Below are 23,819 nucleotides of genomic sequence, written 5' to 3' on the forward strand. Positions count from 1 at the left end.
CTGAAAATGGCCATCTAGCATGTATAAAGTTTTGATATCTGCGGGAAAATTGCGATATTTTCTTTATACATCTTTTATACCTAAGTGCCGCTGTTAGAAAACGCATTGCCATGTTTTAAAATGACAAAATGCAACAAAATTCATTGCTAGCTAGTTTGCTAGCTAGTTAGTCCAGCCCAGTCATTGAGCGCAGTGATTTGCAAACAAGGTTTGGTGTCATTTTCTGGTAGTAGTTCCAACTTTAAAGTCATGTGAACCACCGTGTTAGTAAAGACTTGGAATTATTATTTATTTCCAGATTGGGAGTTCAAAAATGTTCACAGCTATCGTTTTTATAAGACCTTTCTGTTAAGAAAAGAAAAACCAGTGGACTTGCAAATCAGTATACTCAGTGGCTGGGCCAACTGCTAGCTAGCAATATAAGCTAATATCAATATGTTTGACGAAGTTTATATTTTTTTGGCTATTGGTGCTCATTAGCTCTATAACAGTTAATTTATTCAGGCTAAACTAGCATAATTGTTTCAAACACGATGGAATCTGCCTAAAGCTGTTGTAGATATGCTTTCATGAATAATTCAATGACCACCCAGTGTTGTTTTTTTTGCCGTGAGTTTGAGCTTACACTGCTTTCTTGTTTTGCCTGCAGGTAAATACAGCCCTTGCACAACAACTGAGGTGAGTAACTTTACTGTTATCCTGCTGTAAATATGTTCCTACGCCCTCATGTACCTACAGAAGTGTGGTCAGTATTATGTGAATGTATTTGTTTTTGAACAAATACATTCAAAAACATTGTATTTTTTGTACATCGTTTTTCTGCTATGGGCTGTAAAAGGAGCAATGGGATGTTGAAATGATAAATGTGTGGCTGTTGAGAGAGATCTTTTAAATGGCTGCCTTAACCACTGATGGCATAGTTTCCATTATATTGACACTGTAAGTAGTAGGTTCATTTGCTAGTTACATCCGCAACAGGAGCAGCTGCATTAGGAATAGGAGAAATGTTTGCACTGCAGCTATGTAAAACTTTTATGTCTACAGAAAGACTAAAATATAACTTTTATGAATTTGCCCTCTAGTCTCCAGAAAAAGAGTGCTGATATAAAGTTTAGAGTATCTGACTAGAAAATTTACCTTCTTGACTGGCATGCCTGGTAAAAACAAATTAATGCTATTTTATCACAGTTTATTAATTTCCTTTAGACAAATTTTGCACTCAGTATGTCATGATCATTGCAGTAGAAAGAATGGTGTACTTAATCAAAGCTTGTTGCTTTAAAAATAAATAAATAAATTATCTAAACTTTCAAATGTTGTCAAATCTAAACAAAAACTTGACCAGGAAAAGCCAAACACTAAGTGATAGGAAAAACAACCTGAGTGTTTAAATTGAATAAACTTTTAACATGGTGGTTTTATTTACCACAAGCTTTTCTGCTGATATTGTTTTTACAAGGCATTAGTTATTAGGATAAGGGATACGGACATTTCTTCCTCGTAATTAGAGCCCCAGCTAGTATTTCTGATTAACTGGTTAGGAATCTCACCCACTACGACCTCCTGCTCTATAAAAGCAACGGGGGGAAAAAATGTAAACTAATTAAAAGGCGTCATAAATCTCTTACTTCCAATGTGCTGGTAAAGACTGTGCTAATTGCTTCCGAAATTATTTATTGGTGTTTGCGGCGGTCATTTTTTTTATTTTTTATGGACATTTTAAGAATGTAAAATCAAGCTCAGAGTCAACACTGCAGCTGAATTACCACGGGCAAAAACCCGTTAAAATCGCTTGCATCTCCTATCCAGTCAACAGAGAATTTGACGAATTCATAACTTTTATTGTCTCCTCCTGGTTCCGCGTGGACAGTGCACAGAAGCTTTCCCGGTTGAATCTTGATACAGAACTGCTGCGTAACAGATGGGCAGCCGGTAAATAACTTGGGCGCACACGCTTCCACCCCGCTGGAGAAGCAGGGAACGTGAAACCGCATTGACAAAATCCCCACTAAGCAGCTTTGCACCAGAAATCAGTTCTCACAATGGCAGAATGGCTGACGAAAACTACGCTGGCAAGTCGGCGGAGTTGCTCGGTGCTTGACGGCGCTGAAGGCATTTGGCTGGCAGAGAGCGTGGAATCCACCCAAAGCTGGATGAACAGGAAGACCTGTTTAGACCGAGCTGACACACATTATCTGCACATGGCTTAAAACAGCTTGAACTCATGCAAAGTGATGCTGCATGTCAGATGATGTGGGTTTTTTTCTTCTCCGTAGCATATGAGCCGGGTTCACGGATGCAGTGGGGGTACATAAGGCCCTTTGTCTGGTAATCACTAGAGCTTCTGTTTATTAATGAAGAAAAATTAAAAAACTGCATATTTTTATTAATCGGTTTTTCGTTTAATGAGAAATACGTGACGATTATCGTTTGCGGTTTTTAGCGGAGATGTTGTTGCCGACATTGTTGTCACTTCGCAGACAAGTATCTGCTTGGCATGCATTTGTAAAAGGGCTCAAACATTAATCGTTTTTTATTCGAAATAGTCCTCGACTAATTTAGTGATCAATTCGTTGTTAGCTACAGTTTACAGACTCTAAAACATGCTGAAAGAACAACAGCTTTTTAAGGTTCACCTGGTTCAAGTTGTGTTAAAAAAAAATCTCCTTTTAAGCATCTTTTGCCCTCCACTTATTTACCAAAAAAATAATCACCTGAGCCGCCCTACGCTGATCAGCTGTTATATGGTGAAGTCAGAAGTTTGTTTAACCTGCAGGTGAATTCTTTGCTACAAATGACGATACACTAAAGCACTTGTGTTGTATTATAGACAGTAAAATGTTTACTTTCTTGTTTTAAAAAGGAATTAAATTATTTGTTTGTGTCTTTGAAGGTATTTCTGATATTAATATATCTGCAGAATGTGCTACTTGTTTTTTTATCTGATTAATCAGTTAATCAATCGATAGGTGCCAGTTTTTTAAAATCTGATTATTCGATTAGTCATCAGAATAAGCGATAGATTAATCAGTTACTAAAAATAGTAAATTAAGAAAAATAATACAACAAATGAATAAACTATACTTTTTTTTTTAGAACAAGTAATGCAAACAAAAAATATTTTATTAAATGAATCATTAGAAAAGTAAAACAGTAAAGGTAGCTCTGTTTTGTAATCATCCCCCCTCGAAGCCAATACTTTGTGGAACAATCTTTTGCTGCTATCACCACTAGTTCAAGATTTTCAGCTGGTTTTGAAAATCTACAGATTATTTTTGCCCATTAATCCCAACACAGATTACACTCGTCTGCATTTCAGGGAAAATACGGAAATAATAATAATAATAATAATAATAATAATAATAATAATAATAATAATAATAATAAAATAATGATTTCACAGGGAGGATCTGTGAGCAGAAATGTGCAAGTTTTGCCACAAATTCACATTTGACTTTGACTATACCAACCTGATATATATCCAAGTTGCCCTATTTTCGCTTTGTCATGTTTTCATGTTACCCTCTACACAGCGTTCTGCATATTGACCAAAAAGGCTTTTGTTTTGTTCTCATATGTGTTTGTTTTGTTTTGGTAAAATGCATTGAGTCATGAGGATTGTCAGGAGTCATGAGGAATTATATGAGGGAGCATTTGTTTCTGCCTGAATGGAAATGACTTACGTTTGCGCATGACACATTATTATTCAAAGATTATTGCGCTGACATACTTTTCTCTCAGGGTTCTATGAATTATTGTTTATTTAAATAACATAGTGCAATTATCATAGTTATAAGAGAACAATACATTTTTTATATTTTTATGTAAAATATGTGAAAAATTTATGTCCAGGCTTTCTTAATTGTTTTTTTTTTTTTTCCTTTGGGCATACAGCAAACATCTCAAATAAATAAGACAAAAGCTAGAATTTAATGCACAGATTTAAAGTTGGTGTGGAATTTCTAGACCTTTTCTTCAATGTGACTCGTGTGTTCACTTCTGCAAATTCCAGTCAAGCTCAGAGGTGTTGGTTTTGATCCTTGACCCTCTGTTTGCTCAACTCCAGTGTCGGCTGATCTCATTGTGATGACACTGGTGGTCTTACGGTAGTTTCCTGTTCATGTTGGGCCTGAAGATGGTTGATACTTAGACACAATTAGACAATGGAAAAGCCAATGGGTTTGGATTAGATAAAGCAGTGTAACTTTAGAGGTCTAAAATGGTTCTGACCAAGAACCTGTTGAACTTTTAAATACTATGGAATCCAAGTGAAAGTTCTACTAGTTCCACCAAGATATATGGAGCCAGAAAAATGCCAGAAACTTCCTCAACAAATCTTAGTGACTGTGCGACTATTTGATCAAATACTTTAATTGGTTTATCACACAGCTAAGCGGAACGGCTTCTCTCTATACAAAAACTACTAGCTACTAAAAGTGTAGTGACTATATATATATATATATATATATATATATATATATATATATATATATATATATATATATATATATATATATGTGTGTGTGTGTGTGTGTGTGTGTGTGTGTGTGTGTGTGTGTGTGTTCAAGGTGGAGATGTCAGTATGTTTGTTGCAGGCGTTTGTTTCTATTGTAACATTGTAGCTACAGTTAGCTAAAGCTAAAGTTAGGGGTTGAACAGCTAAGTAGAGAAGTGCTTGTGTCACAGTCTGAATGATCAACAATCCAAAACTTTGTGTCGGTGTTCCCCTGGAAACATTTCTTTGACACTGAATCAGCTCGTCATAGCTGAGACAGTTTATGTCTTCTTGGCTGTAAGGGTAGAAGTCCATCAACTCCCGATTGCATATCCAGAAGGTGTTTTCCACCAAAAGAACTCTCCTTCTTGAACCTGTTCGGTCCGTATGCCTTCGAACTTTGGTTCTATGTTGAGAGCCGACGCCCGTTTCCACCAGTTTGGGGAAATGAGCATGCGTTGCCAAAAGTGGGTGATATGAAACACACTAGGAGAGTGTAGTAGCAAGATGGCGGCAACTTTTGCATCTTGTTTTAGTCAGAACAAAATGTAATCTGTTGTATAGTCTTTGGGATAAAGATGGGTTTTGGAATAGTCCTGAAATTAAAAACCATCTGTGATAGAAATACATCTTAAACCCAAGCTGTTTGATCAGGTTCTTCCTTGACGTGATGGACGTTGCTGCTGCTGCTAATCTGCAGCCTCGACAAATCCCCTTTGGTTAACATCCCAATTTTTTCCCCCTTTTCATTCTTGTTGTCTTTCTTTTTTCCTTCACCCCTTCCTCCTTTCCATCCCATCATTCCGCTTGGTCGCTTGCGAGCCTGGGAACCAGTCGGGGGAGAATTTCTGGGTTGAACGTTTGCAGTCACGAGGATTTGCCCTTACATCCTTTGCAGTTGTTTCGAACTTGAGTCTCAGAACCATTAAAAATGATTTGGAACGGCTGAGGAAAAGAACAGAAAGGAGACAGGAGTCTGAAAATCTCGTTGCTCATCACTAAGCACCATTCACTGCTGTGGGCAGGGCAGCACAAGCTACCAAATCATCTTTGTGTTGATTCCCCCCTGAGGAAACCCAGCTGGGATGTAGTGATTGGAAAAAATAAAAGCTCACATGACTCCTCCCCCCTCGCTTTGCCTTTGACCTTTCCGTCCACATACACACACGCTCACACACACAAACGCTCACACCAGTGCTTGTTATGATCGTTCCTTCCCTTGATGTCTCGCCTTTGTCTTTGGCCTCACCGATAAATCAGCTGGTTTTCATGCCATTTTTCACCACTTTATTAAAAACTGTCTCCTGGCGTAATCACAACATGAAAGCTCTTTAATGTTTTACTCTGTCACTGCAGCACACTGTTTCTCGCGCTGCCATTTGCTTCCATTAGTGCTTTATATGCTGTCCCTTCTCAGTTATTTCTGAGCGCTTAGGGCTGCAAAAATAATCCCATCTGTGATTTCTCACTCTTGTCGTTTGTCTTCTCTGGCAGAATTTGCTTCATTTCCACCAAGACAGACTAGTAAAATGAAGCTGGCTTACAAATGTACTTCCAAACCGAGTAACAGTATTGGTTTTTTTTACTATGTTTTATGTTTTTATGTTGATCCTACATTTTGAATCAATCATTTATTATCTGTGACAGAGAAAAAAAACAACTATGTAAATTTGTAATAATGGTACTTCAGGGTTATTTTCTTTTATTATTTGTTGAAATATTAAGGAGGTTAAACAAAAGGTCGATATCACCACAGTTCCAGTCTGTGATCAATTTCAACATTCCTTATGTTTAGCATTTCCATTTACAATTACACAATCAAAACAAACAATAAAAAACAAAACAACAACAAAAAGGGGAGACATTACTTGGATATGCATAACCACGAGGAGATCAAAATGAGCTAATTCTTACTTAACCTTTTTTGACTTTTACATGATTGGAAATATTTGACGTTTCATTCTCGGTTCATGTTTCACACAGGAAGATTGTTGTGCCGTACAGCCTGCAGCTGCTTTTAGCTGTTAGCAGAACCGTATTTTAAAAATCTTATCTATGCCTTTATCTCTACCTTAAAATCAAACTACGTCACTTCTTTCACACAAATGCAATGCAATGTGTGTAACATGGATCAATAAAATGAAATCTGACAGTATGTACTAGATATTTGTTGATTCTGTTTCTGCTAGGGTACAGGCATCATTGTTTACATTTTAATATTAAAATGTGTAATTTTTAAATATTTAAGTGATTTTTTTTTATTAATATTTTCACAGATATAAGGTTGTCATCTTTAAACAAGGCAAATCTGACTTAAAAAAGTAACAAATCAAGGGGAATAAAATAACACCAATCAAAGAGAACAACGTTAAAAAGCACAAAGAAGAGAAAAGAATAAATGTTCATACAAAGGAATGAAAACAGCGAGACCTATAAACAAAGCTAAACAGAACATGGGAAAACCTGCTAAGTAATAATAATAGAAAGACTGAAACATAAATGACAAGAAAGTGACCAAAATGATTGAGGATTGAGACGTGCATCCTATGGGTGAGACGTGCACCCAGCACCTAAGAGTCACAGTTTTGAACTGTGAGACAGAGAACCCCGAACGAACACGGGGAAAACATGAAACAAAACCGGGAGATGAATATTGGACACATTCCTACGGTGTTGCTGTGTTCTTCCCCTGCAGGTCATTGAGTCTCTGGGCATCATGATCTACAAGGCTCTGGACTTCGGTCTGAAGGAAAACGAGGAGCGGGAACTCAGTCCTCCGCTGGAGCAGCTCATCGACCTCATGACCAACTCGGCCGAGGCCGAGAAGGAGGCCTGCCTGGACGAAGGCTACGAGGCCACAGAGGAAGAGGACGAGGCGGACGACGGCCATGGCAGCATCTGCGGCGTTCACAGCTACAGAGATATCCTGAAGGTCAGCGGCAAAAAAGAATCCAAGCGGTTCCAGACACACCACTTTCATTTGTGGAGGACATTGCAAAGGCTTTGGCAGCTGTTCATTTGTGTAAAAATTAAATGAAATAGATGTTTACTTTCAGTATTCTCTCAAGCACATCTTAAAACATTTTTCACAAGTTTTGTCTCTTAATGGTGGGTTTTAATCCTGAAAACATGGTGGGTACTGATGTAGATAGTTCTGATTCTTCTGTTCAGGATGTGTTTTCTCTTGAATCTTTAAAGTTCAAAGCCTGATGAGAGTTTTTGAGAATCGTTTTTTTCTCACCAATTTCATTCGCAAACTGGAAACTGTTGAGGAGTAGCCGAGGGAAAAGTGCAACACTGCAAACACAGATCTTAGAACCACAGCGCTGCCAGGCGGCCATGTTCCTCCTGCCTTGGAGTCGCGTAACCGTGGTGACTGAGTCCTCGTCTCTTTCCTTACATGGCCTCATGCTGTTTTGGATAAATAGCCGGTCGAACTCACAAAGCTACAAATACATCAACAGTGCCTGACATGCTGGAGCAGCGTGACATGCTGGCCGGCCCGGTGGCTGACCAGCTGTCAGTTCAAAACGTTGGCTCAGACGTTTTGATGTCTCTCCCCCTCGCAGTACTCCTTTGTCTTACTGCATCAAACGTCGGTGACACTATTAACAGTTATTAACCTTTACTTTTTACGGATGAAAAATTGAACCAAATTCAGTATTTTCTTCAAGATATTCTCACCATAAAGTATGTAGAATTCAGGTTATTATTTATTGTTTGCCTTTAGGGATTTTGTTTCTAGTTTTTCAAAATGGGAGGCCATTTGTCCAAAACCTCAACCTTGGCTTGAATCTGAGCTTTGCAACAAAACAATGATCTTAAAAAACACCCATCAGATTTTCTAATGAATTCCAGATTCAAGATTCATTCAAGATCTTTTTTCTGAAGTTATTGTTGCGTTAGGTCTATCTAATTAGTAAACAAAAATAAGCAAAGTAATTATGCTTATGCTAATTATAAGAGCTGCACAATATATCACTGGGCAGTTGCAGGGCTGAAACGATTGAAAGGATTAATCGTGATGAATTGATGATTGAAATAATTGTAAGGTAATTTAATAATTGATCAATCATTAACTGAAGTATGCAGACTAAAAAAAAAACATCTGTTGAAAGAACAACACCATGAGAGCAGTAATTAAGGAAAAATTGTAGAAAATATATATATTTTGTTTCTAAGATAAAACAGAAATATGTAAAGAAATATTTTCAACTCATAACTCCTCAAGTAAATATCCTATTAAGCACCTTTTGCTATCCAATTATTAATCCAAAAACTAATCACCGGATTAAGTCAGGCAGAAAGGCCTGAGCTTTTGACACATTGATGTTAGAAACACTTTCTGCTGCAGATGCATCCTTGTGTTAACAATAAAATGTTTATTTTCTTTTTTCAAAAAGACAACTGTAGTGATTTGTGTTTTGCATTTTAAAATGTATTTCCATTATTGTATCTAAACCGCTGAAGTGGTTAAATGAAGAATCTGCAGAATCTGCCAATAGTTTTATCCGATTGATCATCAGATTAAGCTGTTGAATAATTGATTGCTAAAATAATTTGTTGCAGCTCTACGCCATGTGCTAAATATAGCAATAGCAAATAAATGTTGCAAAGCACAACATTGAACATTTTTATTACGCTATTACATTTCAGTTGCCATGTGTTCACACTCTGCTATCATAATGACATTCTGGACTTTTAACTTGCTGCGCGCAGTGTGCTGTAACTGTGATATATTCATATTTATGGAAAATGGTCATGTAAATATTGATGCTGGAAGCGAGGGAGAGAAAAGTCAGGAAATTTTGGGTTGAAGAAAAGCAAATCCACTGATGAGTTAATTAGAAACCTGAGTTAACCGATCCTGAACATCACTAGTTTTATGTACCATTTATGTGGCATAAAGTTCTGAAATCATCATTCTTGTCCTGCATGACTTTCCAGCCTGTACACTAAAAGTGCTCTCCTCCACCCCCCCATTTCCAGCTGTGCACAGCCCATCTTCCCAGCGTGTCGGACGCTCCGAGTCACTACCAGGCAGTGTGTCGAGCTCTGTACACAGAAACCAGGGAGCTGCGCACCTTCCTGGAGAAGATCAAGAGTGCCAAAGAGGTGAGGCTATGTGGTCGTTGAGTTCTGCAAGATCAGCTGCAGTTAAAGAACTCTGATACGTTCGAACGTTGCAGAGCTGAGAAAAAAGTAGAAAATGATTGCCGCTTCATCTCAAACTCTTAATAAAACTTGATGTTTTAACTTTATTTATCCTCTAACCAAACAATAAACCTCAACATGTGGTTATATTTTCCTATCCAAAATTTCTTAATTTATTTATTTATTTTTTTTGCACTTTCTGCAGGATTTGTAGTCGTGTTTTAAAGGCACGGGGAAGGAAATCGTCTAACCCTGACGTTCCTCCTTGTTCCTTCCTCCTTCCATCCCAGGCAGAGTGAAATGGCTGCTGAGTCTCCTTCTTGTCAGAGCTAAAATAGTCAGTCAGCTGATGGAGACAAAAATTTATGACCGGAGGGAAAGAAATGAATGGAACGCAGACATGAGAGCTCATCCGAGATTATTCATGACATAACAGTCACAGCTTTAACTTGCCGTTTATGTCCTGTTTATTTTATGTACTATTCATCACTAAAAACATGCAGGAATACACTTTAAATCTCATTTCATAATAATGTTACTACTGTTTAAGGCAGCTGCAGGTTTTGTTTTTTTGGAAGTAAAAACGAGATGATTTTTAAACTTTGAACAGTAAAAAGAAAAAAAAGAAAAAAAATTCTTACTTTCTCCAAAAAGTCAAATTGAACATTCTAAATCTGGAATGTTAAACTCATTTTCAATTTGGTCCATATCTCGATCACGGATGTTCTCAGGATTTATTGATACTCATTGACAAACTGTTAAAATATTAATGAATAGATATGTCTACATTCGCTAAGTACTTCTTATAGCTAAACAATATCAAACATATTTTTCATCCTGATGAGTTCCTATTTTTCATTTTTTTTTTTTACGCTCCAAATTTCTTATTTGTAAAACAAGTTTTGAAATATTTGCAAGAAATTTTGCTATATTTGTGCTCATGTGTGACGGTAAGTCAAGTTTTGCTATATCATCGTCATCATGACATCATGAATAAGGCAGCAGGGTAGAAGGAGTAAGGAATACTGCCACCTGCAGGTGGGAGTTTAATGGTCACTCTTGCCCAATGTTTTTGACTTATTGTTATGGAAAATTTACAATAAACTCAATTACATATCAGAATTATATGAAGAAAAAAAAGTCAGCGCATTTTGCATAAATTTTGGCAGAATCACAAAACACTGGAGGGATAGATGCGATTTGGAGTAACGCAGATAAAAACTGCTTCGATCTAATTGATAAAATACTACTTCAGCGCACAACTGTTGTTTCATGGTTTCTGTTTATGCAGCCCTATTAAGTCTAGGGCTGCATAAACAGCCCTAGACTGCAGGCCACACATCAGCCATAGATAACATGAAGTGCCGACATACCAACTGTCATCCCAGCAAAAGGTCAAGTTTTCCTGCCTGATTCAGTTAGTTGTGATTAAAACAATTGCACGCTGCGGCTGCTGTTGTCGTTTGCTGTTTGTAATTTTGCAGTTAGCCTACAAACCACAGAACTTTGCCGTTTCACATTGAATAGTCTGTGCAGGTCGTTTCTTATTCCAAACACTGATCTGTGAGCAACAGCGGAGCTACACAGTCACATGGCGACTCTTTCTGCTCGATGGAGTCTTCCCAAACAGTCACCGTTTTAACAATGGGATTCTTTCATTACTGAAACCTTATCGACACGTTCCTTTTCCCCCTCAAATTCACATCCTGCCTGTTTTTAACCACTCTGCCAGGTTTTAGTGGTTTTATTTCTCCACCAGGCCTCATACCTTGTCACTCTCCAACCCAAGTAGAGTCATCTTAGACTTTTGTTTTAACTCAGGAACCATTTGGAGTGTGCGGTGAAAAATCAGCCCATGAGCGGCTTCCACCTGAGGGTTCCCCCCTGCCAAGCGCCGCTGCCCTTTAAGTGCTTGTAATGCATCTGAGTGAGTGAAGGAGATTTGGACGGTTGCATAACCTGCTGAGAAAGAAGCTTTAGAGGAAGGGAAGTCGGAGACTACAGGAATTGTATGCGGAAGTAATCACCATTGCTGTGTTTACAGCGCCACATAAATCGCAGGCGTTAATTTCCTTTGCGGCGTTTTAAAATAAGAACAGGCTGCTCTATTTTACGCTACATTACAGACACTGACATAAATGCTTTTTATTGGGATTTCATGTGACAGACTGACATAAAATAGTGCATAATTACGATGCGGATGACATGTAGTTTTCAATTTGTTTTTACAAATAAAAATCTAAAAAGGTTGCCCTGTCTTTACTATGATACCCTGAAATAAATCTAGTGCAGCCAGCTGCCTACAGAGTCAGCAACTGAGGTTTGGCTGTTCTGTGATGGATTTAGAGGTTTAATGGAGAGCAAACATCGTGAAGGTGAAACACACAAACAACTTCAAGAAAAAGTCAGGGAGAAGTTTAGTTTATTCATATGACACATTTCAGCAACAAGTCAATTCAAAAGGCTTTACATTATGAAAACATTATACAGACATCAATTATGAAACATTTTCTCAGCGCCTAATCAAAGGCAGCTCTAAACAAATGGGCTTTAAATCTGGATTTAAAGGATCTCAGCGTTTCAGCTGTTTTTCAGTTTTCTGGAGGCTTAAAGCATTGTTAGATTATAAAACACTATCTCAAGCTTTAAGCGTCTCACAGAGCACTGGTAGAGCTGCAGGAGGGAGTTCTGACTAAACCGTGGTCTTAGACTGAAAATGTTAACGAGCACACCTCACAGGCCCCGCCCCCTTTCTGTCCACAGCCCCACCCTCACAGAGAACTGGAGAAGTTGTTAGTTTTCCTGTGACGTTTGGTTGTTTTTCCATCATTATTAACACACAGGCACTCTTGAGCTTGAAGGACGGTATGCACCAAACAGGGAGGGATATGAGCAGCATATACACAAGCATGATTGCCAGCACTAAGACATTGGATATCTGGGCATTTTTTGTTTCTTTATCGTTGTAGATAAATTGCGGAAAAGATTACAAACTGAGATATGTTCATATATTCATACCATGTATGCAAACTACAGCCTTTTAGTGACTGCATTCTCTCTGTTCAGGGCTGAAGAAATGAAGCTGATCTCTGTCTTTGTTCCTTCTTGAATAGATTAGGTGTGTTTTGATTCGATGCTTGGACACTTTATGATCAGCCGGTGGAGTCGGCTGTTTCCTGGTTGGCCTTGTTTTCTGCGTTTTACTCTGCAGTCATCTGAGCGGCCCCTTGTCACTTCCTTACCAACCACTGCTGCGTTGTTATGTGACCAGAACAATTCCTCTCCACAAATATTAACCGGAGGCAACGCTTTGGATGTCCGCCCCGCTGCTTTAGAACCCTCTCACACGTTTTTCGGCCTCATTTTCTCTCTTTCGCCCCATGAAGGCGCACACAAACAGTGACCTCTCCTGTTGGAAACGGAGCAGGCAGCGAGGAATGCAGATCAGCTCTGTTTTCCCACAGAACCGCTGTCAGGTCGACAGTATTTTACAACACGGCAATGGCCGCCCGTCGTGTAGGTTCACACAAGTGTCAGGAAGACGGAGGTGAGCCAACTGAACTGTTGACTGTCTGGAAACACGGAGGCAGCTGGGTGTCACCGCAACTTACTCTGCTCTTTTATCTTTCTGGCGAACACTATTTGGTGTTTTCACGAGCGGATTTCAAAGCACACTTATCTTTTACTAATGATTTCGAAGGTGTTTTAGAGCAAGCATCCAAAGAACTGACTCATTAAACAGCCAGTCCACATTTTCCAAATTCGACATGAAGCTTCAGAAAGAAAAATAACCTAAAAGAAGTTTAGTTTTAGAAGAAGTAAAGTTTTCCAACACGGAGGGAAATTTGTAAAACAAAACCAAAAAAAAAAAAGTGTCACAAATAGTGCTGACATGTGATGAGCAATTTAGAATAATTTTCTTTCATCATTCATTTGTGCATTCAGGACTGTTTCCTCCTGAGCACAACACTGCTGTGTTACTTTAGTCTGTGTGTTGCACATTCCAGAGTTACATTGTTAAAGGAATAGATCAGCAGTGAACTGAGCAGGCAGCTTTGGATGTCAGGACTCATCCAGATGGGAGAGATTGATGCTTGGCAGAAACCATTATCAGGCTGCGGCAGCTTGAAAACACACACACACACACACACACACACGCACACACACACCCACACACACACACACACACACACGCACACACCTCTCAGTCTGACTGGTTGGACTATTTCTGCTGGAAGTCACGTGAGAACTTTGTTCAAACACAAATTATATGAAAGGGTGAAATTCTAATCACAATTGAAGTGTATTTATGATGCATCTGTGCGAACTACACAACATGCTTTTAGCCTTTAATGTAAGAGCATAGAATCAATTCAACATTTGAAGAAAAAAGTATCCGTTCCCTGTTTTACCAGTAGGACACCACTGAGTATATAATATTTAGTCCTGGCTCCTCTCCTGTGGTCCCATGCTTCTCTAGTTAACCAGCTCTGCGTTGGTTCGGCCATATTTTTTAGATCATTATTCGACCGAACAAACATTTCTGCATCACAATTTTTTTTTTAGTTCTGAAACTAAAATCTAGCTTTTGAACTATTGCTATTTCTAAATTAGGAAGAGAAACAGGTGCACAACTTCAACGATACCTCTTCATACCTTACCAGATAAATTCCCAGTAGCTTGGCAAACTTTACGTTTTATTTTGTTTGTTTGTTTGTTTTTGGAATGAAGGGACAGAAATGTTTATTCTTGCTGTGATTTAGATAGCATCTCATGGTTGCTGTGGAGACTTCGTGATCCCAAGGTCCCACTGTTTGCTGCAGATCTCCAACAGTGAGCTTTGGAGTTTATTTTTTTGTTTTGTTTTTTTTTGTACCTGGTTTACTTCCTGTGAGTTTTTACTAACTAAATATAAATCCCTGTTCAAGCTAGTGGTCAAATGAATTGGACTTTCATGTCACATCATGGAAACAGAAAGTCATAGATTGCTTTTCAGATGTTTCTAGAAACTCTGAATTGTAGAAAATCCATTTATTTTGTGCCACCAATAATTTTGTAATGTGGTATTTTTCTCCCCATTGAACAAATGTTCGTATGTTAAAGGCACTTTTTCCTGAACTCTTTAGTATAAAAATATAAAGAACGTTTTTGATGAGCTTTGCATTCATCAAAGCTCCCCTTATCCTTCTTTTATTAACAGGAATCAGGATACATGTTTTCTCCTGAGGGGTAAAGACCAGCCTGCCCTGAGTGGATTCAGAGCTGTGATCGCACTAATCCTTTCTCGTCCTTCAACAGAACCTCCGAAAGATGGAGGAGGAAACCTCAGAGGAGCCGGTCCGAGACCTCAACGAGCTGCAGAACGCCGACTGGGTGGGAAACCACACTTGTTACCTCAGATTTATATTATCCTTATCATTCTAAATTATGGCTCCGCCTCCAAAAATATGACATTTAAGCGGTCTGGAACAAATGTTTGCTCTCTCTGCCAGGCTCGAATCTGGGTGCAGGCGATGAGGGACCTGCGTGAGGGAGTGAAGCTGAAGAAGGTGCAGGAGCGTCAGTACAACCCTCTGCCGATCGAGTACCAGCTCACTCCGTATGAGATGCTCATGGACGATATTAGGTCCAAACGCTACAAACTGCGCAAAGTCATGGTTAGTCCTGGAGTACACAACAGAGACTTTAACGATCTTTGAGATTAACCCTGCAGACATGCCTCCTATGGTGCATTCACACCAGTCCAGTTTAGTCCCCTTTAATCAAACTATAGTTCATTTGCCCAGAAGGTTTGGTTCGTTTGTGTTGGTGTGAATCGGTAATCGAACTCTTGACACACACCAAAAACTGAACTCTGGTCCGCCTACAAACCTACGGCTTCGGTTCGATTGATGTGAACTCTAGCGTGGTTCCGATGCATATGTTTCTGCAAGCTGACTGGAATCCGCTCCAAAAGCAGGAAGTGGATTATATCGCAGGATAGTCTGGGTAAATACGGACAAAACGAGCCTAGCTCAACAGGGACAGGTGGCTCACGGTCTTTTACCAGAGAAATAAAGGAAGAATCCTACAACCACTAAAATCTGCCTAAAATCTCTGTTTTTCTTTACATTTTGTGGAGCAATTTTTTTTTGTGTTGTTTCCTTCAGTAGTTTTTTAAGAACCACTGGAGTAAACAACATGAAAACCTCTGAAGACATGAACACAACTTCCTTCTACAAAATGGGGAAACATCAGACTTTCTCCTTTGTCTTTGGTAAAAGATCACAAGCCTTCTCAACTACACTTACACAGTTTTTTTACGTTGTAATTACCCAGAATGCCCATAGAAACTGCACTATCGTCCACTTCCTGCCTTTGGAGCGGTCTCTGATCCACTTGGCATTCGAACCTCACTAATACCCGGGTTTGTAGTTGCACCAGAGTTTGCTGTTTTGGTCAACATCAGAGTTTAATCACATTCTCAAATGAACCAGACTTTCCAGGCAAACAAGTTTTATTAAAGAGTTTGATTAAAGCAGACTAAACAGGGTTGGTGTGAATGCATCCTTATTGGTTCATTTCTTTGAGAATTAGCAAAACATTCAGCCTTGGTGCAACCAATGGGGGCCTTTTACTGGTTTTCCTGTTTTGGTTTTTTTGCCTATAAATAAGTTTCTTTATAAAACGATGGGTTTGGTTAGCCTGTGGGTCTGCTTTGTTCCGTCAGGTTAAAGGCGACATCCCACCGAGGTTAAAGAAAAGCGCCCATGAAGTCATCCTGGAGTTCATCAGGTCCAGACCGCCACTTAATCCTGTGAGTAAAAAGAAGCGCTTCGGACTTCAGCGCGAAACAAAAAAATCCTTGTGAGGAAGCACAGATTGGTCTTTATCTGTAGAAAACAGTGAGCGTTCATGTGAAACAGCTCCATCCAGCACAAGTGGCTTCTTGGCCCACAGCCACAGATGTCCCATGCTGAGAGGATTTGATTTTAACTTACCAGACCAGCAGACGCTGTTGAGGGCATCATTTAATTCATGAAGCTGCAGAGGTGGCTCCTCTTCCTGGAGGCCATACACCCTTCATGTCAGTGTTTTTTGTTTTTTTTCCCCATTCCACTCTATATATCTCACCCTCTCCCAGGTGTCGGCTCGTAAGCTGAAGCCTCAGGCTCAGCCTCCTCCGACCCTGCATGAGCGGATCCTGGAGGAGATCAAGGCTGAGAGGAAGCTTCGCCCAGTTTCACCCGACCAGATCCGCAGAGGACGGCTGGGTAAGGAGACCCGCCATGCATTTATTAGCGATGCAGCACAAACATGCACACTCCACACAAATATAGTTCACATTAAAATGTTTAAGCTGATCACATGCAGTGCGCTTCGGCCTTATTGCTTGGATCTATTTCAGTTCCTCTCTGCTCTTTGCTGTTGTAGCCACTGCTTCCTACCCTCTTATGTCTGTGTGGCTGCTGATGCCTACTAATGTTCTCTGCATTAAAGCTGCAATATGTAACTTTTATTAAAATATATGTTCTTTACATATTTGTTAAAAAATGTCACCATGTTGTGACAGTGTAGAATGAGACAGATAATCAGTGAAAAGATTGATCTCTTCCACCTACTTCCTGTGCTATCACTGCCGTCTGAAGACATGCAGACCAATCAGAGTTAGGAGGAGGGTCTTAGCGCTGTCAATCATCCTTGTGAATGCGCTGCTACATGTGCTAATGGCAGAGAAACAACTCACCTTTACAGGAAAACCGTTTGTCTGTCATCAGCTGTGATCATGCTAACTAGCTTTAGCATTCACTAAGAGGAGCAAAACTTTTTTCACAGATTATCTGTCTCATAATATAATACAATATGCATAATATACTGACACATAATAGAGACAGTTTCAACAAATATATATATATATGTATATAATTTAATTGAAGTTACAATCTGCAGATTTAAACACTTTGTTGTAGGATTAAGGTGGGACATTAACTAATTCTGAGTGTCTTTGTTTTAATCATAAAGACAAATTCATGGCTACTGTGTCTGCTCTTCTGTGTAGCCACATACTGAAAAAAAAAAAAACAAGAGCTGCATCAAGCCTTCCTTATTGTTCCGTGAGGTAAATACTTTACACATGTTAGCAGTTTGTCTCTGGTCTGCTGCTAATGAGACCAGCTAGCCTTTCCTTCAATGAGGCTTATACCTTTACTTTTGAAAGAACGCGAAGAATATTCCAATCTCACATTCAAAACTCAAAGTCGTAGAAACTGTTGTATTATGTGTAAATAACAACAGAGGCATTTTGCTTCTGAAGAATGTAGCGGCAACATCATAGACCTCATAAAGACCAGAAGTAAAAACAAAGAAATGATCCAGACATTGTCTGATGATTCAGTCACGCAATTTTCAACCAGATTTAGTTCCACGACCAAAAAAATTATCTTTTTACAAATAAGTGCGCATATCACAACTAAGTGCTAGCAACACTTTTGGTGAGGAAAGAAGACTTAAAGTTAGCCTAAATTACTACCAATGAGTTTAAGAATGAATTTAGAGGAAGCCGCTAAAGCCCAATTGAGACAGAGTTCAGCAGATAACAGGAAGGTTGTTATGTCCCTTTACACCTGCAGTCAAAATTGTTAGTATGACCAAAAAGCCCGAAAAGTAGCCTGATATTACTTGAGGCTACTGCTGACTAGCTACTAATATACCCTTGCTATGTAGCGAGCTAGGTTTGTTTGCGTCTGTCACAGATGCAGCTTTGATGGCAATTAATAAAAATGTTCTAAAAATTAACCAATGAAAATCACGTTGCTTTTGAGCTGTGGTTAAAAAGAATCATTACAAAAATAAAGTAATGAAACAGATTGATTATACCTACAACTTACTATTTTGCTGTGCAATATTTGAGGCAACCACTGCAAACAAAATTGGTGGACCAAAGCTTTAAAAAATAGTGATTAAAACTTGGGCAGAGGGTAAGTTTTGCTGGCCCTCACAGGCGGACACAGCTACCAGGAATCTGTCGGACAAAATCCATCACAAAAGAGAAAATATCTGTTTTGGTGTGAAAGCTGTTGATATTCCTATTAATGTTTGCCAGGATTATTAGCCAGAAAGAAGCGGATTGCTTTCTCTTGTGTGTGTTAAGTCCTGCTTTAACATGCAGTAACCGCCCCGCGCCGTGACTGTTTCTCGTTGCAGTAATTCGGCCTCTTAGCATGTCTTTCAGTTTTGATGCGTCAGGTAACGTTTCCCTTTGCTGCTTACCTGGCTTTTTATCTCATTTCCTCCACCATGCTGTGGCTGCTCATCTGCTTTATCAGCTCACACATGCAGAGACACACACACACACACACACACACACACACACACACACACACCCACACACACACACACATGCTCAGTACTGACTGCGTACACATTCCATGTCATGCTTCTGTGTGGTTGTTAGCTGTTGCTAAGTGGGACACTGATCAGCAAGAGGATCCTTAGGGGAACAAACACTGCAGGCAGCAGAGCAAATACACTCAAACAAATTTTAACGAGACTAAATGGGGCTCTGGGACTTGTTTTTAAACGGTTTGCTAGAAAAAAATATTAGAAAAAACACATTTCTTGCAGCAAAAACCAAGTTACAGAGTATCTGGTGGAAACTGTTTGTAGCTTAGCAACTAAGGGGCATAAGACACCACTCACAAACTAAGATTACAGAATACAAAACACAAAGAAGAGGGATAATTATATTTATGCACATCATTTATTCTGAGGCCTTTAAATACATATATTGCCGTGACATTTGCAAGCAAGTTGACTTTAAAAACGTTAATCACATGGCTTTAATTTGTGTTGAGGCAGAACTATTTAGTCATATCTTCTATGTAGTGTTTTGTATGGCAAGCAACAGTTTGAGTCACACATAGACATTTTCATTGCGTTCTGTGACTTGAGACAGATGAGTTTACCGCTAACTAGATTCTAGTATACCCTTTCTTGCTAGCTTTTTTGCATCTGTTTTGATGTTGATATGGATGACAAAAGGGAAAAAGATTAAAAAGAGGAACTGCAATTAATGTCTATGACTAAAGTAAGAATGTATCAAGATTTTCAGTTAATCTCACCAGTAGTACCATTTTATTTTCAAGGATTCAAGGATTCAAGGATTTTTTTATTGTCATACCACCTTGCTTGTTTGTGTTACAAAATTAGGATTTGGGTCCCAGATTAAGAAATTTACTACCCCTGAGATTAAATGAATATTAAATAAATAAATAAATATTATTTATTTTATCTATTTTTTAACAGACCAAGATCAATGTTGGGAGCCACTTACATAAAATTGAACATACATTTTTCTTATTAGAAACCTTATTTTGAAGGATCATCTGATTTTCTTTCAGTTTATGAGAAATATTTTGGCCAGAAAAAATATCTGTATCCTAATCCCAACGTCATCCTGAAGAAGAAATAATAATAATAATAAAAAAACAATGGCTGCTGCCTCATCAAATCTGTTTTTAAAGATTTGCTGTATGCTCTCTCTCTCTCTTTTTTTTTTTCAATTTCTAAGAGCGGGGAATCCCCTGTTTCTCATTAAAACTGTGTCATCCCAAAGGAGGGGATTAAGCCCGGCTCTCTGGCTGGTTGGAACAGATCGTTTTGCCTTGCAGGCAATCTGGGACATCTAAAGATCTGTTACTACTCTGGAGCTTTTAAAAGAAAATCACAGCTCAGGGACTGAGTTATTTACAAGGAAAAGTATAGATAAGTTGAATGATATGAATAATGTCACTGTTTTGTGATGAACACTATTAATACCTCAGTGAATGCTACTTTTTAGAACTGTGCCATGTTGAGACAGGCGGATATTTAACCAGAAAGATTCTTCTCAAAGATCTGGTCCATGATATGTAAAAGTGTCACAACACTCTGAACCATATGCTGCCATGGTAACCTCTAATCTACAATCTGAAATGACTGCAGAGGCAGTATGATGCTGTGGTCCTTGTTGCCTCCTACTGATGTCAGTGTCCCTCATCATACCGCAGACTTTAAGTCCAACCCTCTGCCATTTATGTTTGATCCGTGTGTGTTGTTGTGTGTACAGTCAGTTGTTTGCAATGATTTAGCAGTAATGACAGATTGAGTCCACTGTGTTCTAGAGATGCAGTGTTAATATCTGTATTGGTCCAGATATTGAAAAGAATGCCAGATCGGTTCTCGGGGACAAAGTTACAGAACCATAAGTGCAGATCTAGTCAGTCTAATTCTATGCTTTGTGCTCCGAGCCACATCATCATTATTTATGTTACATTATATTTAGAATATAATTACACTTTCTGAACCATTTGAAAAAAAAGATTTGTTGCGGTTTATTTCTATATGTTTGACCAAAACAGTCAGCCTATTTTTTTTTTGTCAGTTTCAGTTTCTTTATTTTTTATTTTACATTAGCTGTTACACTGCTAATTACACTGACTGAACAAATTAAAGTTGTGTTGTTTTTTTTTACATGTTTCAATCAATCAAACTTTATTTGTATAGCACATTTCAGCAGCAAGGCATTTCAAAGTGCTTTACATCAAATCAAACACAAAAACACAATGCAACATAGAATCAACATCAAAAACATCAAGTCAGATTCTTGTTTGAGCAAGCTTGTGAAGCTACTGGCGTATTTAAATGTGCTCAGCTGGTGCAGAGTAATAAAATAAATGAGCAATTCTGTACATTTATGTCTGTACTTCAAAGAAAGAAACATTTTAAGTCAAGTCAGCTGTTATTCTGTGTCCGATCTTCTTCAAACCAAACTTGCAAAGAAGCCACTAATGAAAGATTGATGTGATATATTAGAAAAGTTTAAAGAAAACAGTTTGGAAATCCCTCAATCAGGAACAAGGAAGAGAAAAAAGTGCTAAACTGTTAGCTGAGAAGGTACCACTGCCATTAGAGAAGATGGATTGTTTGGATGCAGTTAATGGTTAAGTTGTATTAGGTTCTCTGTGCTGCTCTAATAAGAGAGGTGTCTACCTTTTAGGTTTTGGCAAAACTCGCAGTATGCCTCAGGATTTGTTCCGTACAGGAGTAGGTAACGTATCAGCAATGCCGCAGTTTGAACAACCTTGTTTGGCTTTAATCTTTTGGCCTCATCTGTCTCCCCTCCCTGGCTGCAAACTAACATCTTCCAAAAAAAAAAAAAAAGAAAAGAAAATCTCGACTGCTGGGAGTGGAAAGAACTATGCAGAATGCAAAATGATGTCTGAGTAAATCACTTAAAGGTCTTGTTTGATTTTTTTTTTTTTTCTTAGAAATGTTGGGTTTTGGAGAGGCTTGTACTCCTGCACCTCCTCCTCTTCCGCTCCTCGTTTTCTACTAAACTTTTTGAAGGTTTTGTCCTTTGCTTTAAATCTTCTGCTCTCATCCCAGTTCCAGTTTGGTCAATACAAAGTAAGGCCTTACATTTGAGGACTTAGTTCACACAAAAAGATAAATATTATCAGAGTCAGCAGTAAATAAAAAGATGTCATAGATATTCTAAATACTCTGTCTGCGTTTTCCACGTTCTCCTTTGAACCTCCAACCCTTCAGAACCTCCTCCGCATCCCTCCCAAACTCCCCCACCCTCAAATGGATCTCCAACCCTGGTCCTCTGTGACAGATTAAATTCCATCCTTTCACTCAGATGGATCTGGTTGTCATTTCACAAATGGGGGGGAAAGAAAAGAAGATAAAACCAATTTAAAGATCCGGCGTAAAACCCAATGAGGATGCAACGGAGCACAGGAGGAGGCGGGTTGAGATCCATTTGATCTGCTTTTCCTTCCTGTCGAGTGACTGCCTCCTGCGTGGCTCTGTGCAGATGAGTTCAGTCCGTACATGGGCAGGAGGACGTCCAGTTCTCTGTCTCTGACCAACGGGTCACGCTCTCCCAGAGTAGAGCCCTCCGGATCTCAGTCCGTCCCTCAGAGGAAGAAACTCCTGAAGGCGCCCAGCCTGGCTGAGCTGGACAGCTCCGACTCTGACGTAAGTTGTTTTTTGGTTTTAAGCTTCACCTTTCAGAAGCAGAAAGACGAGTGCAAGGCATGGTAACATTTGTGTATTCAGGACGAGTTGGTCGGGCGCACATCGGCAAGCAACTCCAGTGTGGCAACGTCTTTGATGGATGATACGTCCCCAGAGTCAGCATTGGGAAAGAAAAGTGAGTCAAGAAGGTGAAAGGTTTTTCACCTTTCATCATAGCTGAATTCAATAAAAAAATGAACCTGATAGCAACAAGTGAGATCTAATCTAACAGCCTTACCAGCCATGACTCAGAGTTTATGTAATGTGGGATATTTTGTTCTTTGGTTAAAGGAATATTTCGGGACTATTAAAGTGAGGTTCTGGTGAAACGTTATGAGCAGTCAATGTCTTACCCGCAGTTGATAACTCAATTCATTGAATATAAATCAGAGCTAAATCACAATTGTGACATCACTGCACCACATAGATGCAATAGTTGGTAAGGTATTGTATTTCCTGCATCAGGCATTCGAGTTCTCCTAAATTGCCCCGGTATTTATTGCGATAAACGATAATATTGCCGTTTTGAGACCATTTTCAATAATATATTTATAACAGCATAGTAATTCAGGTTTGCAAGACTAATAAACTTTAATTTTGTCCAGAACACTCTACAATGGAAGTGTGACACATTTTAATTATCCAAAATAAAACACAATAACAAAAAACAAAACAACAAATTAATTGAAAATAAAAATCACAAACAACCAAAACCACAAAAATGGATTATGATGACTATAAGCAAAATTGTCTCTTCAAAAATATTAATTAAGCTCTGACATACTGAACCCTCTAGAGAGTTATTAATATTTATTTTATTAGACCAGCTTTACTCATTGGACAAATACCTATATGTAAAAAAAAAAAAAAAAAACTAACATCAGCCACTACCAACGTCATTGCCATTGGATCATGCATCACTATTTGTTTTCAGAGAAATACATCTGGGAAAGCTCTGCTGTTTTCCCAGTGTTGATCATCAATATTTCAGGGAGAACAAAAACCCCAAAACTGTTGAAAAATTGATTGAGTCCATTATTTTCTTCTTCTCTTTCTCTGTTAGATACAGTAGAACACTGCATTACTGCCCCCTATGAGGTTGTTGTGAAAAGTGCATAAATCTGAGTGG

The 23,819-nt window shown here is 38.8% G+C and overlaps 1 protein-coding gene across 3 annotated transcripts in view; it reads left to right on the forward strand.

Annotated features, from left to right (window-relative positions):
• Nucleotides 1-23,819, forward strand: part of spire1b (spire-type actin nucleation factor 1b) — a 38,335-nt gene that overhangs the window by 5,468 nt on the left and 9,048 nt on the right. The window contains exons 2-11 of one of the 3 annotated variants that reach the window (XM_044117122.1): nt 650-678; nt 7,191-7,427; nt 9,485-9,610; nt 14,948-15,022; nt 15,142-15,306; nt 16,359-16,445; nt 16,773-16,902; nt 18,833-18,874; nt 22,488-22,651; nt 22,733-22,826. In XM_044117122.1, the coding sequence (XP_043973057.1) occupies nt 650-678; nt 7,191-7,427; nt 9,485-9,610; nt 14,948-15,022; nt 15,142-15,306; nt 16,359-16,445; nt 16,773-16,902; nt 18,833-18,874; nt 22,488-22,651; nt 22,733-22,826 (1,149 nt within the window). Of the gene's footprint in view, nt 1-649; nt 679-7,190; nt 7,428-9,484; nt 9,611-14,947; nt 15,023-15,141; nt 15,307-16,358; nt 16,446-16,772; nt 16,903-18,832; nt 18,875-21,665; nt 21,717-22,487; nt 22,652-22,732; nt 22,827-23,819 lie in introns of all 3 variants that reach the window. The other 2 variants (XM_044117120.1, XM_044117123.1) reach the window with 2 other exon arrangements.

The sequence above is a fragment of the Gambusia affinis genome, linkage group LG05, assembly GCF_019740435.1.
Source record: "Gambusia affinis linkage group LG05, SWU_Gaff_1.0, whole genome shotgun sequence".
NCBI classification, from domain to species: domain Eukaryota; kingdom Metazoa; phylum Chordata; class Actinopteri; order Cyprinodontiformes; family Poeciliidae; genus Gambusia; species Gambusia affinis.